Below are 18,333 nucleotides of genomic sequence, written 5' to 3'. Positions count from 1 at the left end.
CTTCCGCATGTGTATCTTAACCAATCACAATCGGTTATACGACAGTCAGCTGGATCCAACAGGGCCGCCTATTGGCTAGGCACTGTTGTGCTGGGGTGAAAGGCACACGTGACAGCCGCAAAACTCTGGTCTCCTGACCATTGTAAGCGCTGCGGACCTGCGGTGCCGAACTTTCTACGGCGATAAACATGCCTGGAAAATGTAAATTCCAGGTTGCGTGGCTTTCCAAGGATATATACAAAGACTGGCTCGTCAAAGACCCACAAGACATTCAGTTGGCCAGATGCAAAGCTTGTTGCAAAGCAATTAAACTGCAGACGATGGGAGAGGCAGCCCTCACAAGCCACGCCGCGGGCTGTGGCCATAAAGCAGCCGTCCGCAAGCTCGTAGAAGGTAGTCCAATCCACAGATCATACATGTACACCACCGCAACGTACACATCTCGTGTGTAACAATACATCTCGTATCTGTGGCCATGTTCATTTGCCAGTAGTGAGGTTGGGTTTTGTAATTCTTGTTCCCCTTGTTCTTTACTGCAGCAACAAACCCAAACGAGGATGCCCATGCAAGCGTGTGTGTTGATATTAGGTGGTCGGATCAGCAACCACACAGACCCACCGAAACATATTAAAACCCCTAGAACAGATGTCACTATTCCATTCAGACCGCCATTTTGGGTGTCAGGCGCGGATCAAGCCTAGGGCCGAGGCTTGCCAGCCTCTGTACAGTCTTGAGTGGTTGATTTTCCAGGTTATATAGTCCCGCTCTACTTTGGCCATAATGATGCACGCTTGTGTTGCTGTTGGGTGTCTCAAAAGGAAGACTCCTGGCTCGCTTGTGTCATTTGACCGATATCCCCATGATTTGGAGAGAAGGCAGCACTGGGTGGCAGCTGTGAAACGCAACGGTGCCTGCATGGGAGCCCAGTCGACTCTGTCTGCAGTGCACTTTGCATCTCGGGTAAGTTTTAAAAAACTCTCAAACATGTATGTATTAGTAAAAAGACGTTAAAAAGTTCCTCAACATAATTTACTACTTGATTTAATATAACATGTTAACTTGTAACTTTATTTTTGTGTACTAAAGTGTTTTCATGCAATAGCAACACAAATCAAGTAAATAGTGTTAATTACAAAAGTTGCATCGATGTGACAGTTGATTTAAACAGTTGTAACATTTGCTTTCCTCTTCCTCTAGGTAAACGAAGTGGGAATCCACTGTCCCCGGACTACGCTCCAACAGTGGTGGGAAACCTTTAATTTCCGCGTCAACCTAAAAAACCTGCCGCTCTTAAAACCAAAAGACGGTTGAGCAATAATAAGGCGCAGGATGATGCTGCTGCCACTGCTGCTGTTGCCACACTCCTGGGACAGGACGACAGCCCCCCACAACGTGAGCCAAACACACCAGCCAAACCCTGAGAGCCTTGACGTAGTACCCCCCTGGTTACCTCTCGCTTGACACCCCAAATGGCGGCGAATGCAAAAGTGACGTCACACGGAAAGGGTCCATATTGTGTGGCGTTCTGAGTAGATGTTGGTTAAGTGATCACCATGGCTGCGGTACTCTTTATTCCCAGAGGGAAACACCGGCTTACTGTTTGAATAATTGTTCCTCTCATCCACCCTGATTCCCATCTTCCCGTCTGTCTGTCTTTTTGCTACGTTTCTTTCGCTCTGCCTCTTCGGTTAGGTCACATCATGGTGATGAATGTCGCCGATCATGTGAATGGCTACGGCAATATCAAGGTAAAAGCAGTCACCTGCTATAACATATACATTACATTTTCTAAGCGGGGTCGTCGTAGGGTAGGATGACTTCAGCTGGGACGTCTGACCTGGGATCACCGAGACGCTGGCGTAGATACAGTCGATGCTTTGGTGCGTCACCACCGCTTGGTCATAAACAAACGTCGCGGTTCCCACCTTCCCAGGATGAGGAGGACAAGGAGCCGGTGGCTCTCAGCCTGCACCTCAACGCCTTCGACCGGCTAACAGGAAGTGACCCGTCGGCAGACCTGGAGCACAGTGTCCTCGGCGCCAGCTCCGCTTCCCACAATGCCTCGTTCCAGGAGGTCACGTTCCCGACCAGTTTCATAGACTCGCGCGGCGTGCCGAGCCAAAGCAGTGTCGACTGTGGTGCGTTTAGAAAACTCACAGACTGTTTATTTAGGAAATTTACGAATCGAAAAAGGTTTACTTGAGGTAAAACTTTTTGATTTGGGAATTTCGATTCAAGGACATTTCAGTGGATCTGATCCACATATAACACTGGCGTAATGATACAAACATACTTGTATTAATAGTTGTAATGCCAAAACTGTTGCGGTCAGTATTCAACGTCACCCCCACCATAACATGACACTCACCCTTGAACCTTGACCTCGCCAGGTGTCCCCAGGGTCCAAGCTCCCAACAACAACCACCACCACCACCACCCTCCCCGCCTCCTCCTCCACACTCCCCAGCAGCCCCCCTTACACCACCGGCCTCCGTCACCAGCCCGACGCCGCTGCGAGGAGCCGGCGCCGCGAGACACGGCGCCCCCTCCCAAGTTTCCTCGCACGCCTCGCTCCGTGGCGGCGGCGGCGGCGGCCCTCGCCAGACGGGAGCGGGAGCAGCAGGAGAGGGTGGAGGCCCTGGAGGAGGAGCGGGTGGAGATGCTGGGGGAGCAGCAGCAGCAGGAGGAGGGGCGCAGGGAGCAGATGGAGAGCCTGGAGTGGGAGCGGCGGATGCGGGTGCTGGTTTGGGAGCAGGAGGTGCTGAGGGAGAAGGGCAGGGCGGCCCGGGAGAAGGCCCGGGCCTACCGCATGAAGAGGAGGTACTACGGGGCCAAGCTGAAGAGGATGGGCCAGGACGTCCCGCCGCCGCCGCCGTCGTCGTCCTCCGGCAGCGACCAGGACGAGTGGGGGAGCGGCGCGCGGGCGACCGAGGAGGGGGCCATTGTGTGACGACACAACGAGATGGACTTAAATGTGTTGTTTTTTTTTTTATTATTGACTATATACCCGTTTGTCTTCATAAGACAAATGGGGAAGACTATTTTTATAAATCATTGGTTTTTTTACGTTCCAAGTGATTGTAGCCACTGCTTTGATATGTGGGGAATGTGTCTGCATCTTTAAACAATCTCATGTTATTTTGAAGAGATTGATTTTGCTGCTGTTGTTTGAAAGCTCCGAGACAATATTGAGTTAATGGAGCACTATAAGTATAGTTCTGAATTATCTTAATTATTGAGGGCAATAATTTCAAAAGTCAATACAAATCTGGAAGATTTTAAATTTCATGATTATATTGTCATTTTTTTTAATACTGTAATATATCATTGTGCTACTTTGGATGCCCATATTGAACTTGTTTGTAAATGTTTGCCTGGTACAGTTTGATAGCCTTGTGACGGTGAAACCATCCAGAGGTTTAAGTTTGAGCAGCAATGGATTTTCACAAATGGGCGTGGCCTGACATTAAGAATTTGAGCCAGTCAGAATAAATTACTAAGTAACGCTGTTGGTCTCTTCGCTCATGCCAAATAATTGTTGAATAGAACATAAGGCAGAAACATTGAAATAAGTCTTGTGCAAATTACTGTTTATCCTTTAACATCGTTATTCAGTCTATTTCAGATGAGAGGTATCTGATGCTAACTCCTCCCTACTGCTGATTGGTCCAATTTTACATTTTGGAGAATGGCTTTCATCAGGCTCGAGCCCAGACTGATCTGTGCAAATCCAGAGAATGTGAAGTCACAAACTCAGGATAATCCCAAACTGCTAACGGTTTCAAGGCACAAGATCTAGAAGGCTAATGTGCGTCTTTTGTCAAATTGTCTTTTTAACGGTCATACTAAATGACTACAATCACAGTTGATGGTTTTAAAATTCTTATTAAAAGCAGCTAAATTGAAATGAGATTATTGGTTAAATGTTCTTCAAATATGCTAATGCTTACTTTTATATATTATTTCGCTTTTTTGGTGGGGGTTCTCAAAACATACCGGCTTGTATCATATCAGGTCATATTTGTAAAGCTTTGTTTCTGATTATCTTTGAGAGAACAGTAACTGCCAGCAGGTTGATATTTAGTAGGTTGAGAAGGCCTAATTTACAGCGTTTTTAAGTAATCCAACTTGGACTGCATGTGAATTTGAACCATCAACACAGCATTGAAAACCATTTGAAACTGTCAACATTGGTTCAACACAAGTTAATTCAGAATTAAAGGCATTTAAACTTGTATGCTGGCACGGTTCAGTGGCTGCACTCTTTAAAAAAGCCCTGTGTTTTAAGTTGGTTCTGTGAGAGGGGGAGATAAGGATCTGGGCAACCTACAGTTTTAAGCTATTGTTAGTCAGATGGTTAGTTATGTTTTAAATATCCATGAGTCTCTCTTGACCCAAGGTGTTCTTCCCATGTGAACTAGAATCTACACCAAACCACAAAAACATACACCGTGACAGAACAGGTTAGTTTTAGTTTTCTTTTAATGAGCCAACATTTCATGTTTTTTCGTGATGAACATCTGAGGAACAGTTTCCGTGACAACATCCCCATCCTGACAGTGAGAATGACGATATCCCAAAATGAACAGACGCAACGAACAAAGACAGTCTCCCAAGCTTTCATGTCTCCTGCAATCCACCCCACTCCAACCCAAGTTTCAAATCCAAAATAGAACTTCATCCCTTAGTGTCTATTCAGTCATTTAGTAGACAACTGAATCGCCTCACTCTATTCAATGTTAACTGGACCAAACCAGACATTTTCACTTTACTATATATTTCGATATACAAGTCCCAACTATCCATATCCTTTTAAGGCTGTGTTTACACAGTGGAAAGACACAGGTGAAATCCGTCTATCGTCAATACCAAACCTCTTGCATAAAGGGTTAGGTTTGCGGCGTCATAAAATGTTGGGGTTACAGGGACGAATAAGCATCTTATAGGCCTACATTAAGTATAGTAGTATGCATGTAGACAGAAGTTGTAGACTGCATAGAGGACCATAGGTTATATCAACCACTTTAAGATACATTTGAATCAGACACAACTGTAAAGGGATTGTTACATTTTTTTTTAAAGGATTTGTCTCAGAGTGATCTTTCATCTCATTGGACAGGAGGTCATACAAAACATCACGTCAAAAAAACAAACAAATCGAACAGAGATGTCCAGTGCTCACACTTCAAACATACAGCCATGGATGGCCATTTTGAATTGATAAAACCCCCAGGTAAACAACGAATAGATCAATAAAATAAATCTCATGTCTGTACAAGAAGGAGGTTAACTTACCACTAGATCAGCTGAATGAGGGTGGGGATGGATGAACGGGAAGGTTGTGTCAAGGCAGTGGATTACCTTGACAGGAGGAACGACAGACAGTAGTACAGCCCCTCCCAACTCTGGCACAACAGTTAATGGGAATTGATGCACGTTCACTCTTCTTCTTTCCCCTCGTCCTCATCCTTTGAAAGTTGATTTGCTTTTCAAATTCAAATTCAAACACGGCCTGTCTATGTTTCTGCATTTTATTCGGTTTGGTATTCCATGCTGTCATTTTTCTTATTTATTTTCATGGTAAATTATTTTGAGTCAGGATAAAATACTTAAATGTTTGCATGATGACTAAATATTAGTTGTTGAATGTTTGTGAGCCAATCAATCTCCTTTGTAGGTGTACAGTTTCCACAAAAGTATAAAACAACCATTAAAAAAAAAAGATGTCTTCAGCCAATGTCAATGTAAAATCCATGTTTAAAATCAGTTGTTTGTACACGGTTCTGATAGTGCTCGAGAAAAACCAGCGTCCCCCTCTGATTGGTTGTTGACATCCTATGACAGGCGCACAGCAGTCCAATCAGCAGCGGCGCTGGGCCTGGGGGCAGCTGGCGCTGTGCACATTAAACATTAAACACATCTGGGTGCCGAAAGCACTTAGGAGGCTTTTAGTGGGGACACATCTGACCGTGACAGCGAGACGAGCTGGGAGTTTGTCCGTGGCCCAGATGAAATGGGTTTCCTTGTGTTGTCGTGGAATTCAAAACAAACAAAAAGCTGTTGATGTCGTTGGTTTAAGATTGGCTGTTTTTTCTTATGTTGGTAAAACGTGACATGGGTTTTAAACACGGTTTTGGACTGGGGAAGTCAACTCATCCTACCAGACAAATTGATATACCTAAAACCTATCACCAAAGGTTTCAGGGTTGCAGATAGAACAAAGAGAGGCCTTAAGTGCCAAGTCAGCGTCGGCTTAACAAAACCCAACGCTTTGAGCTGAACGCGCATGAACCCGGAGACCAGTTTATTGAACGCTTCTATGGCACATTAAATAATACATCACAAAAGGAATAAATAAATAATACATTTATAAATAAATAAATAACTGCATTAAGATTCAATGCAATACTCTGGTATAGACAATAAAAAATAAAATGAGGTTCTTCTGCTGGTGCCATGCCGTAATTACGACACCTCATTGTTCCGAAGTCTCAATGGTCCGAAATATTTCCCATTAGACATTCCACTAAGCCGACGGTTCAATGTTACGAAAATGGAACCCATTGTTCCGAAGGGCCGTTTGTCCGATAAGTCAAACACATTAGGAGGCGCATTAGGCCGACGGTTCAGTAGGCCTACATATAAAGAGTTTTATACCTCGCTCTCTCTCTCTCCAATATTCATAGTGAACGTGATATGTAGGCCTAGGTTGTATTTAAGTCTTTATATGTAGGCCTATTGCGCCCCCTTTTTGAAAAGTCGGACAAACGGCACTTCGGACCAACGGGTTCCGTTTTCGTAACATTGAACCGTCGGCATAGTGGCATGTCGATCTAATGGGAAATATTTCGGACCATTGAGACGTCGGAACAATGAGGTTTCTGAATTACGGGCAGGCCCCCTTCTGATTACAAACAATGTCGGAGAGAATCATAGGAATTACAAAATAGGGATTGAAAACATGAATCCTTTGGCTTAAGTTTGGTCGTGAGCACAGAGCTTTAGTAAGTGCGTGTGCCTGCGTTTAAGCGGGAGGTTCGCCCTGCTCATTAGGGAGCTAGGGTAGTTTTCTTGAGGCAGGTTGAGATGGGATTCAGCAAAGTGTGTGTAATACCTGGATTGGTTTGAAGATACCTTCTGCGGTTGTAAACGGATATACACCTGTTGCCCACGGAGCCGGACGGACCTCACGCCTCTAACTGCAGGTCTGGAAAGTTCTATAAGGTTCCAGAAACACTTCTAGATCCAAATCGATTGTTTTCTTCCTATAACTGATATGGTTGAAACGGCACCAGGCACAGAAAAACTAAGAGACAAAGTATACTAGGACGAAGGAAACAGTCACCTCCAGTAGGTGTTGGGGTTCCCGAAAAACAACAGCAGTTTGTCGAGAACATGACCTTTTGACTCAAATCCTCGACCCGGCAGGAACCAAAATGGACGCTCTCTTCCGGCGTTGCCATCTTACCATCAACCGTCTGTCCTGGCACAATCGTTTCGTGCCGTCGATTCTGTTTGTTTTTTCTGTTTTTTTTTTTTGTTTTTTTTTAGAATTCCTCTCTGTATCTACAATCACTTCTTTCAAATCACTTCCTGTTAATCTCATCCAATCACAGTCGCCGGCCCCCTGTTCCTACGTTTTATACACAAAGATAATGATCGGGGAAAGAGAGCAAACGGGAAATGAATAAAACTATTGGTGGTGTTGGGTGTTGTTGGCGGGTTGGGTGGTTCGGGTGGGGCTGGGTTTGTGAATTTCTATTTTCAGCAATAAATGATATTCTTCTTCATCCAGTCACCTCACACACATCCACACATGGACATAAATCTTCAAAAAACATCACAAGTAGTTTTCATCTTTTCCTTAATCTCCAATGAAAAAAATACAAAATGTATAAAAATGTTATCTACAGTTTTACCCCTCTTCTTTGCCCCTTCTCTCTTTTTTCCGTATTTCGGGGCGTATGTTTTGGAGATCAGTCTGTTTTTTTTTTGTTCCGTCAAAATTCACTCAGACACACTCTCCAGGTAGAAGAGGCGATCACCATGGCAACTGTGTTCATCAATAAGACTCAACCCTTGCAAGGAATTTGTGACGAAAAAAAACCCAAAACTCAATCTATACAATCAGCCCATCATAGTTGCATCCTTTTGAAAAAAACGATAAACCAAACCGAAAGCCTTAGAGACACTGATTTTTTTTGACATTGTATGTTCCCGCCAATCACTCGGTCACCCTTGACCCAATCGGAAATCAGAGCTCCGGTAACCCAGAGTCGGTCCGTCACCTTTGACCCTAGCCCTGGTGACTCAGGCACACTGCATCATGGGATTTGGAGGCGGTCATCAGGACTGGCCTTCGCTTCTGTTGGCTCTGTAGACAAAGGGAGATGCAGTTGTTAAAACGTGCGCTGTAAAAGGTTTTAGTTTTAGCCCTCATAGCCCTCACGTCTCCCAGTCCGCAGTAGTTAGCTAGTCTGCTGTTATTCCTATTCCAAAAAACATATTTGATACAGGAATATTGTTGTAGAATATAAGTTAAATAAATAATAAGTATTTCATGAAAAAAAGATGAATAGGTCAAACTTGGGGGGCGGGATGATGAAAGGAAGGAGGAGGTAGGGAGGAGGAAGTAAGGGATGACAAGAAACTACACATGGCATCCAATCAGAACTGTGCTGAGAGGAAGTAAGGGGGTGGGGTAAGCTAGCAGGGGGCGTGGTTAGCTAGAAGGGGGGCGGGGTTAGCAGTGAGGGACAGACAGGTGAGTAGGGGGGGAGGGGGGGTCACTTACTCTGAGTCGGGGGAGACCTCAGAGATGCTCTGGGAGGTGAGGGAGCGGGGCGGGGAGGGGGAGGGGCCGTGGGCGGAGCCATTGGCCCCGGGGGGAGGAGCCAAGACGTTGGAGCTGAAGGAGGCCAGGATGGAGGACAGGATGTCCAGGTGCTCGCTGGAGGGCGGGCGGGTCAGGGGGGGCGCGCCCGGGTACCTACACGAGGGGGCGGGCTGCTCCTGCTGGGGCTCCTCCGAGATGGGGGGGGGCGGCGACGCGGGGGGCTGGTCCGGGTGCGAGGGCTGGCGGGGGGGCAGCGTGCGGAGCCACTCCCGGCAGGGCTGGGCCCCCCCTCCCCCGTTGGTCTCCAGCTGCTCCCGGGACCGGCTGCTGACCAGCGCCCCGCCCGGCGCCAGGTGCTCCCGGGACGTCGCCTGCCGCCGGGTCAGCGTGTTGAGCTGCGACCGGGACCCCCCCAGGTAGCCCTCCCCGCCGCCGCCCCCGCTCAGGTCCTCCCGCGAGGCGTGGGCGCTGCCCGCGTGGGGCGGGTAGTCCAGCCGGTCCCGGGACCCCGCCAGGTTCTCCCTGGAGGAAGACACCCGCTGGTGGTCCGGCCCGGCTCCGCCGCCCCCCGGGCCCAGCTCCCTCCGCCGGGGCAGCAGGTCCAGGTTGTCCCGGGAGCCCCGGGAGTCCAGGCGGTCCCGCGACCCGCCCACCGTGGGCCGGCCCAGCGGGTCCCGGGTCAGCTGGCGGCGGGCCAGGGAGTCCAGGTGCTCCCGGGACGAGTAGCGCGAGGCGGGCTGCGAGAGGGAGCCGCCGCCGCCGCCGCCGCCGCCGCCGCCACCGCCGGCGGCCGAGCCCGTGGCGTGGGAGTACATGCGGCCGTAGGAGGCGGCCGGCACGCCGCGGTGGCCCAGCGTGGAGGTCCGGTACCAGTTGAGCTCGCTGGGGCCGCGGCCCTGCAGGGCTGGGGGGCAGCCCACACGGTTCTTCAGGATACCTGGAGAGGGGAGGGGAGGAAGAGGAAACCCGATCATGTGATGCGAGTGGAGAGAGGAATAGGATAGTCAGGAGTGAGGGAGTGAGTGAGTGAGAGTGAGAGTGAGAGAGAGGAAAAGGATGGGATGCGTAAAGTTGAGAGAAAAAATGTACGCGTTAAATCACACCACAAAACTACATTTCAAGAAAATTATTTAAAGCGTCTTTTTAACTCTGACGACGGTGTGTGTTTATTTTGAGCGCATGTGTGTGTGTGACTTACCCTTGCGGTGCCTGCCTGGCTGCGTGAGGCCGCTCTCGTCCCCGCTCGTGAGCGAGGCGTCGGGCTGGTTGTTGTTGGCGGCATCCTTACTGTAGTCGGCCCCCAGAGGGCGCTCCGAGCCCCACTTCTGGAGGCTGCGGTTGTCACTCTCCTCCAGGGCGGGCCAATAGGACAGCAGGTCGTTGCCGTCCAGGTCTGTCAATCACATGGAACAAAGGTCATTGATTATTCAGTGGATCTGGGATTAATGTGTGGCCTTTGAGCATTTACTACAACACAATTGCTTAGTGTGTAAATGTTTTGTCATGATATTTATCAAATGCAGGGTATAACACACACTTGTGATTGTCACACATCACAAGTCCTTTCGGATAATGAGATCTGTGCGACAAGGCAAGGATCAACTAGGGAATTTACAGACTAGTTATCACAGTCAACTAACATACTGGAAAAAGTGTCCAACAATGAGCCAGCAACTTATTCACAAATTATGTGAAAGTAGTAATTAAGGAAATAAAAGAATAACGCTTATCTATGCAGTTTGATGCATATTCTGGATTATCTTCTTCTAATGATACCATGGATATGGATACCATAAATACGGATACCATGACCAAATATTAATCCTAGATGGGAAATGTCCTGTATTTAGTACTACTTTCTATATTTTCCATTCCTAAATTGTCCTATTTGTTGTGAATGTGTTGTGAATCTACATTTAATGAGCCGGGCTCACACACTGACATCACCTCCGGGGACGCAAGTTGTGTTTCCATATTGCTCTAAAGAACAAACGCTTCCTACTCAGCGCTGGCAAAGCAGATTCACAGCAGGCATCCACACACGCACACACACACTCACAGACTTCAGTAACATTTTAGATGGCTTAGCAGGAAGGCCACAGATATCTTGAGTTAACCCCTTTAGGAAATTACCCAGTGTGTTTTTTACTGTCTAGTTTGGAAAAAGAAAGCAACATGAAGGAAGGACTACTTCAAAAGCAGTTTGGAAAGCGTGTCGGTGAAGAAGTAGATGAGAGAGTAGAGGAGAAAGATAAATCACAAACTTTAGATAGACATAAAGACGTTGCTGAAATGATTATTAGCATGCAGTTATAAACACGGTTGAGTTAATCTCCAAATCAATTGGGCAGTGATTACAGTAGAGTAAAATGCCTTTTAAACAGCTTGCTGCTGTTGTAGATGGAATGAGACATTCCTTTTAACATTCCCTAAGATACCCTTTTAATCATTGGTAAATGACTGGGTTGAGTGTATGCTTAGGGCTCTCTAATTCACTGGGGCATTATTTTATAGGTTGAGTAAGCACCTGCGTTATAATGCCTGCTCTGCAGTCGTCAAGCCAGAAATGATTTTTCAACAGCTGGGGCTAATTTGCTTGTGGGAGTTGCAGTCCCAGTGATGGGAGTTGTCCCCGGTTTCCTGTTGGAACTGTATCGCTTTTTTTAGACTTTTCAAGCACCTAAACTCATCTTAATTTTAAACTAAATGATAACTAAATAATATGAAAAAATAAAGGTGTCAGTGTTGATCATGATTTAGTAGTTCTGTCCTTGTATTCACACAATTTCCATCTAACCCCTTTCAGGTAACTAAGCACAAATGTTCAGTGCAACACAGCGCCCCAGTGCATTGTGGGAGGTGTTTAGGAACCGGTCCAGTTATCAACCTGCCACTGAAGCTGTAAATTGGGGATGGCTACAGTCTGCATCCTTTTTATTCTGACACCACATTAGGTGGATGATGTAGGCATAACAGATCTTTCTGTAGCGATTACATTTTGAATCACCATCACCACGGTTCAGCCAAATACCACCACCCATCACCACCCACTTTGGGTTGCAGAACCTTTAAAAATGCCCCTTTTTGCACCACCGGCTTTGATATTGAATGGCCATTACAAGCCATTATAAAACCTACTCTATCGTGACATCACACGTGGGAGGGTCCACCCCACTGGATGAATGACAGATAGCGGTAAAAAGCGGTAAAAACACAGGTCCATTAAAGGACGGCCGGGCTAAAGGGTTCTGCCCAGCGAACCACTCTGAGCGCTCCCGGAGCTGGTCATCTTCAGTCCGCCCGAGTGCATGGATCTGACCTCTGTGTGCGCCGTGACCTCTGACCCCGTCCAGATGGCTCTGGTGGTCATGCAGTGATCTGGTGTGTGTGTGTGTGAGGGTGCGAGCAGGTTGGGAGCAGTGCACAGCGCGACATATGCCTGACACGTTCACACTACAAAGGTCGCACTGTAGTGCACGTTGGCATTTATTATGCATGACATCCTCCTCATGCATAGTGGATGGGAGATATTGATTGCTATCTGCAGGTGTGTTAGTGTGTGTTTGTATGGGTGTGTATGTGTGTGTGCGCTCCATGAACTTTGATAGACAGAGGTAAAGCACTGTGTTTAGGGGTTGTAACCTCCTTTAGCAGACATCTCATCAACCATCTGCTTGAACAGAGAGTGTGTGTGTGTGTGTGTGTGTGTGTTTGTCTACCTGTATGTGTGTGCATGTGGGTGCACTCCATGAACTTTGATAGACAGTGGTAAAGCAGTGTGTTAAGGGGTTGTAACCTCCTTTAGCATACAACTCATCAGCTGTCTGCCTGAACAGAGTAGTGTGTGTGTGTGTGTGTGTGTGTGTGTGTGCGCGTCTGTGTGCGCGCGTGAGTGTCTTTGTCTGTATCTATGTTTGTGTGTGTGGGTGTGCCTTTGTGTGTATGTGTCTGTGTGTGTAGGTCTGACAGTGTGTCCCTGTTCGCACAGCCTACCTTTGGTGCCATTCTGGGCGGGCTCTGTGAGGAGACGCTCTCTGTGATTGGAGCGTTTGAAGCGACGCTGAATGCGTCCGCGGAGACGCACGTTGTCCTCGCTCTCGGACGACGGGATGGAGAGACTGCGCTCCTCGTCAAGGGAGAGGTCAGAGTCTGAGTCAGAGTCCTCACCTGGGGGGGGGGGGGGGGGGGGGAAGAGAGAGAGAGAGAGAGAGAGAGAGAGAGAGAGAGAGAGAGAGAGAGAGAGAGAGAGAGAGAGCAAAAGAGTGAAAGTCATAAGGGTAGAGGGACAGACACAGGTAGATAGAGAGAGAGAGATACAACAACACAAGGAAAGAGATAGAGAGAGCGATATTGGGACAGAGGGAGAGAGATATATATAGGGAGGGAAAATATATAGGGACAGAGGGGGGGAGATAAAGCAATAGAGAGATTTAGAGACAAGGACAGAGGTAGAGATATAGAGAGAGCCAGAAAGCAAGCGAAGATGGACGGAGAATCATAGCGAGAGTCGAAGAGGGAGAGGAATGGGGGGATGTGATAGACAATAAAGGTCAATATTTGATGATTCCGTTTGTTTTAATCATGGTGTGTATGTGACAGGTTACCATGGATACAGGTCTGAAGGGATCCCAGATGTGTATGTGATTTATAAGCCTTGACGTAGGTTGCTCTTTCAAAGTGTGCACGTGAGTCCCTGGGTGAGTGAGTGTGTGTGCGTTTGTGTGAGTCTGCATCTGTGTGCGTGTGTGTGTGTGTGCGTGTGCGTGTGCACACGTGCATGCGTGCGTGGGTCCATACATGTTTGCATGTGCATGTGTGTGTGTGTGGGTGCGCGTGCATGCGTGCGTGGGTCCATACATGTGTGCGTATGTGTGTGTGTGTGTGTGCATGTGTGTGTGCGGGTGCGCGTGCATGCGTGCATTGGTCCGTACGTGTGTGCGCGTGTGTGTGTGTGTGCATGTGCATGTGTGTGTGTGCGGGTGCGCGTGCATGCGTGCGTGGGTCCGTACGTGCGTGCGGCCGTGTACCTCCGTCTCGGTGGAACATGGCCACGTCCAGGTCGGTGGCGCCGGTGAGACCGATGTTCTGCTCCAAGGTCTGCCGGGCCAGGAGGTTCTCCCTGGAGACGGAGAGCGGAACGTTCAATGCACACACACACGCACACACACACACACACACACACACAAGTACACGTGTATTCACGTCTTATAGTGAACCTAGACAAAAGACCTTGAAAGAACGTTAGCCTTATTCCTGGACTACACACAGACACATGCACGCATGCACACGCACACATGTAGTAATTACATATGCAAACGAAAGCTCAAGCATCTACACATGAGAACCAACACACACACACACACACACACACACACACACACACACTGTAACCAAGGCCACACTCACACAATGTACAAACTACATACATACACACCTCCCACAATACCCAATGAGGCATGAAGATAAGAATATCTCTGTAAGACCATTAGTCCCGCTCCATATAAAGTACAGTCCTCCTCCGGTGTTTAACACACTAACCCAGACGCGACACCGTTTCCATGGTTTCCACTACAGCCACGAGTTCCCCCCTCCACACACAACCTTACCCCTTGCGGTGCCAACTTCAACTGTAGCACGCACCCTACGTCAACGATGACCGGTATCCAGTCAACGCCTTACCAATTAATCACACATGGCTTTATATACACTGACAATTAACCATGATTAATTGTGTCATTACAATAGGACACAGGTAGGTAACAAAGTGCTTTAGATTGTGACATAATCCACTGTCATACATTGCTGCAACAATGATTCCAAAAATAATTCACAAATGATATGTGCGTGCGTGAGTGTGTGTGTATTGGTGTAGTGTATTGTTGGTAGAAACAATTAGCAACATTCATTAAAGTGCTTGTGTTTACGTGTGTGTGTTTGTCTGTTTGTGTATGTCTTTATGTGCGTCCCTGCAAGTGTATTTGTGTTCCTGTGTTTACATGGGTGAGTATGCATGAGTGTCCCTTCGTTCAAGTGCATGCCTGAGTGTCCCTGAGTGTGTGTGTGTGTGTGTGTGTGTGTTTGCTCCTGTGTGTGTGTGTTTGTGTGCGTGTGCATGTGTGCGTCTGTATGGTTGTATTTTTGCTCCTGTGTGTGTGTGTGTTTGTGCATGTGTGTGTCTGCGTGTTTGTTCGTGTATGTGTGTGTGCGTGCGCCAGTGTGTGTGAGTCTGTGTGTTTGTACATGTATGTGTGTTCGCGTGCCAGAGTCTGTGTGTTTGTACATGTATGTGTGTTCGTGCGCCAGTGTTTGTGTCTTTGTATGTGTGTGTGCGTGCGCCAGCCTCTGGGTGTATTTGTTTGTGTGTGTGTGTGCGCCAGTGTGTGTGTGTGTGTGTGTACCTGGCGGAGCTGACGGAGGAGACGGTGGAGGTTCCAAGGGTGATGCGGTGCAGACCGCTCTGCTCCAGGAGGGACGCGTTGTTGTAGGGGTTCTGACCCTGCACACACACACACGCGCGCACACACACACACACACACACACACACACACACACACACACACACACACACACACACACACACACACACACACACACACACACACACACACACACACACACATAATGATATTGAGAGAAAGTACACAGCAAGTCATGTCCTTCAATAACCTGCTAGAACTGACGCTTTGGGCTAACAATGCTACTGCTGACCCAAACACAAACACACACACACACACACACGCACACACACGATCATTGATCTGGGTCGGCTGGTCTGGCCTGAAGGCGGAGCGGCCAGAGAGATGAGTGTCGGGAGCAGAGGAAGTGGAGGAGGAGGGGTGGAGAGACGGAGGGGTAGAGATGGAGGACACACAGCCGGACTGCTGCTCTCCCTCCTGTTGAACCCAGAGCGGGAGGCGCACCAGTTTACCTGGTTGTGTCTGATTGGACACTGTACCAAAAGGAATGTCCAATTAGATGACATTAAACGTTCAGGCCGATGGGAAACAGGTTGAACACAGGCAGAGAAGGGAAGGACGCCGGCCTCCTTTGTTTCCAGTTTTCTTTGAAGGCGGAACCTTAAAATGCATCATTGCGTCTCCATCGGTGCTGGGTCAGCCGGCTGTTACGTGCGCTCCACAGGGTGCATTCTTTAATTACACTCCCCATCACCGTGCCAGAAAACAATCAAGGCACAAATAATGATGTCGTCCTCTTTAAGCGAAGGGGGTGAGCTGACCCTGTCGTTCTCTAGGGATAAATCACTGGGATCTCGGCCGTGCTGGTACACAGGCCTGGGAACCCCTTCCAATGACTCTTATTATGGCAGCGTTAGCTGAATGCTAAAGCTGAAGGAAGGCCTGTTAAACACGTCACTCCATGGCCCCGGTCCAGCTCAGCCCTAATAGTTATTATGATGCGACGATCTCAGACACCACACCGCTTGGTGTGGTACAGCAGGGGTTCGAACCGGCAACCCAACTATTGGCAGGCAAATGACCAGAGCCATTCAAGTTTGCCAATTACAAACTATAACAGACCAAACCATAACTATTACACTATCGCCGATTGTAACGTACAACAGTCGATCGTGTGATAGTACACGGTTAGCGAACATTAGATCGCATGGGGGATGTGGGAGGGTGGGTGAGGGGGTCCAACTCACAGCGGGCTGGGGGGGTCTCAGGGGGTCCTCCCCGGGACTCTTCTTGCCCGGACACACCGCCCTCCAGGCCTCCTGGACCTCGCTGTTCAGAACCGTGAACACCAGCAGCACAGACAGACCCTGGGAGAGAGACACAGACGGACAGAGAGAGAGCGAGAGTCTTATTAGTGTTGAATAGAATATCACAGGCTTGTCAAGCACTCTTTCTATGTACTCTACGAGTGCTTTTGTAAACACAGAGAGAGCTTTGGACGTCTCATCCCAGCAACACTTGTGCCTGGAAGCCAAATTGGATATTTTGACAACAAACACTGCATATCAATTATTTATTTAATGTTCGGAACTCTCACTCTGATTTATTCTAGATACATGTAATTAATGAGCAGCGGTTTGGGCTTTGCGCGTCTTGCTCAGTCAGATATTGGTGGATTTTATCCCATAATCTGCTCCATAGACATATTCTGCAAAGTCATATGATCCACACCCCTATTATATTGACCCCTACTGCCGTAGGGGTGAATATAATAGGGGTGCGGATCATATGACCTCATAGAAATCATGTACCCAGGAAACAAGTGCATTGCATCGTAACATAGAAACACTCATAACATAAGACATGTCCTGGAACAGGGCCCTACCTGCACGAGGCAGAGCGCGTCGAAGATGTAGTGGAAGGCCAGGATGCTGTTGTTGACGGCCATCAGGCCACACAGCCAGGTGGACGTGGTCACCAGCAGCAGTAGGAAGGCATTACGGATCGTAGAGCTGTGGCGAGAGAGGCAGGGAGAGAGACATTAAGACACACTTAACACCCCAAACGCCACAGCAATAGACAGGGAGTGAGGGAGAGAGAGAGAGATATACAGAGAGAGAGAGATATACACAGAGAGAGAGAGAGAGAGAGAGAGGGAGAGAGAGAGAAAGTGAAAGACTTAGAGAAAGACAGAGTCAGAGAGAGAAAGGGAGAGAGAGAGACAGAGATTGCAGTTTACGAGGATATACAAGGTCAGAGGAAGATGATGCAAGATATTTATATATTTTTATATACTTTATCAAACACCATACATCTAAAATCGCACACCCAGTGTCTCCAAGCCAATTAGCACTCAGTTCACATTCTGACTGATAATCAGGAGAACCTGGCAAACTAATTCCCTCTTTAGCTGGAGAGCAACGCTAACACGCCAGCTGTGTTAGCAGTGCTAGCCTTGCGGGAAGCGTTAGTCAGGCACGCCGTTAGAAGGGAAGATTCTATCCTATTCATTTAAGCCAATTCAATTAGCTGCTAAGCTATTACTTATGTCTGCTACGTGGATTAAAGTTGTCCCCCCACACGCAAAACATATTGGGGAGATTTCATGTAATTACGCAGCCCGGAGTGAGCTGTCTCGAGAAACCCGGAACATCAGAGAAAAAGCATGTCCGGAATTTTGTTAATGTTCTTAACCAATGGGAATATTGGTTTAGTACATGAACCTTCAGGGAGTTGCTTTCGGGAATATTTTTCTGCATCGTCTAGTATATTTTAAATACCCTTTTAGATTAAAGATTGAAGTGAAATTATGACAGGCCTGTACGTGTTTTGTGCTCTGGTTATTAAGTTGTAGCTATTGATATATTAAAATCACAGATCCTGCTTCATACTAAAGTAAGTATGAGGCAGTAAAAGCGTTTGTCATAACATTTTTTAATTCTGTTTACATCCCGACAGCAATCAATAAATTTAATGCATATCAATGTCGTTTTTTTAATTATAATTATGAATGTGTGGCTGTTGCAGGCCTGTAATAAGCCTGGCCAATCATTTCAGCCGGCCAGAATGAAATCATTGGGC

The 18,333-nt window shown here is 47.6% G+C and overlaps 2 protein-coding genes across 7 annotated transcripts in view; one reads left to right on the top strand and one right to left on the bottom strand.

Moving 5' to 3' along the window:
- Positions 1-152: 152 nt before the first annotated feature.
- On the top strand, positions 153-4,058 carry fsbp (fibrinogen silencer binding protein). Of its 6 annotated transcripts, XM_079742059.1 has the most exons (5): positions 153-960; positions 1,198-1,392; positions 1,693-1,748; positions 1,934-2,138; positions 2,391-4,058. In XM_079742059.1, the coding sequence occupies exons 3-5, from the start codon at positions 1,701-1,703 to the stop codon at positions 2,948-2,950; spliced, it is 813 nt and encodes a 270-aa protein (XP_079598185.1). In that variant the 5' UTR covers positions 153-960; positions 1,198-1,392; positions 1,693-1,700; the 3' UTR covers positions 2,951-4,058. The 6 variants fall into 6 exon arrangements, with proteins under 6 accessions (XP_079598185.1, XP_079598180.1, XP_079598183.1 ...); XM_079742054.1 differs by lacking the exon at positions 1,198-1,392 and having other exon boundaries at positions 153-393; XM_079742057.1 differs by having other exon boundaries at positions 153-393; positions 540-960; positions 1,198-2,138.
- A 4,288-nt stretch (positions 4,059-8,346) lies between these two features.
- celsr3 (cadherin, EGF LAG seven-pass G-type receptor 3) overlaps positions 8,347-18,333 on the bottom strand; it is a gene marked incomplete at both ends in the record, with an annotated part of 89,076 nt that continues 79,089 nt past the window's right edge. Inside the window, 8 exons of the mRNA XM_079742386.1 lie at positions 8,347-8,374; positions 8,795-9,773; positions 10,035-10,229; positions 12,830-13,003; positions 13,846-13,955; positions 15,235-15,332; positions 16,500-16,619; positions 17,138-17,264. Of these exons, the coding sequence (XP_079598512.1) occupies positions 8,347-8,374; positions 8,795-9,773; positions 10,035-10,229; positions 12,830-13,003; positions 13,846-13,955; positions 15,235-15,332; positions 16,500-16,619; positions 17,138-17,264 (1,831 nt within the window). The remainder of the gene's footprint in view (positions 8,375-8,794; positions 9,774-10,034; positions 10,230-12,829; positions 13,004-13,845; positions 13,956-15,234; positions 15,333-16,499; positions 16,620-17,137; positions 17,265-18,333) is intronic.

The sequence above is a fragment of the Pollachius pollachius genome (genome assembly GCF_949987615.1).
Source record: "Pollachius pollachius genome assembly, chromosome: 8".
Classification (NCBI taxonomy): Eukaryota; Metazoa; Chordata; class Actinopteri; order Gadiformes; family Gadidae; genus Pollachius; species Pollachius pollachius.
Note: the sequence above shows the minus strand (reverse complement) of the source record. Positions and strands in the feature narration are given on the sequence as shown.

Coding starts and splice junctions, on each gene's coding strand:
- fsbp (XM_079742054.1), top strand. CDS start 189: ATGCCTGGAAAATGTAAATTCCAGGTTGCGTGGCTTTCCAAGGATATA. Junction 394..1,692: donor CGTCCGCAAGCTCGTAGAAG/GTAGTCCAATCC, acceptor CTCTTCGGTTAG/GTCACATCATGGTGATGAAT. Junction 2,139..2,390: donor CCAAAGCAGTGTCGACTGTG/GTGCGTTTAGAA, acceptor TGACCTCGCCAG/GTGTCCCCAGGGTCCAAGCT.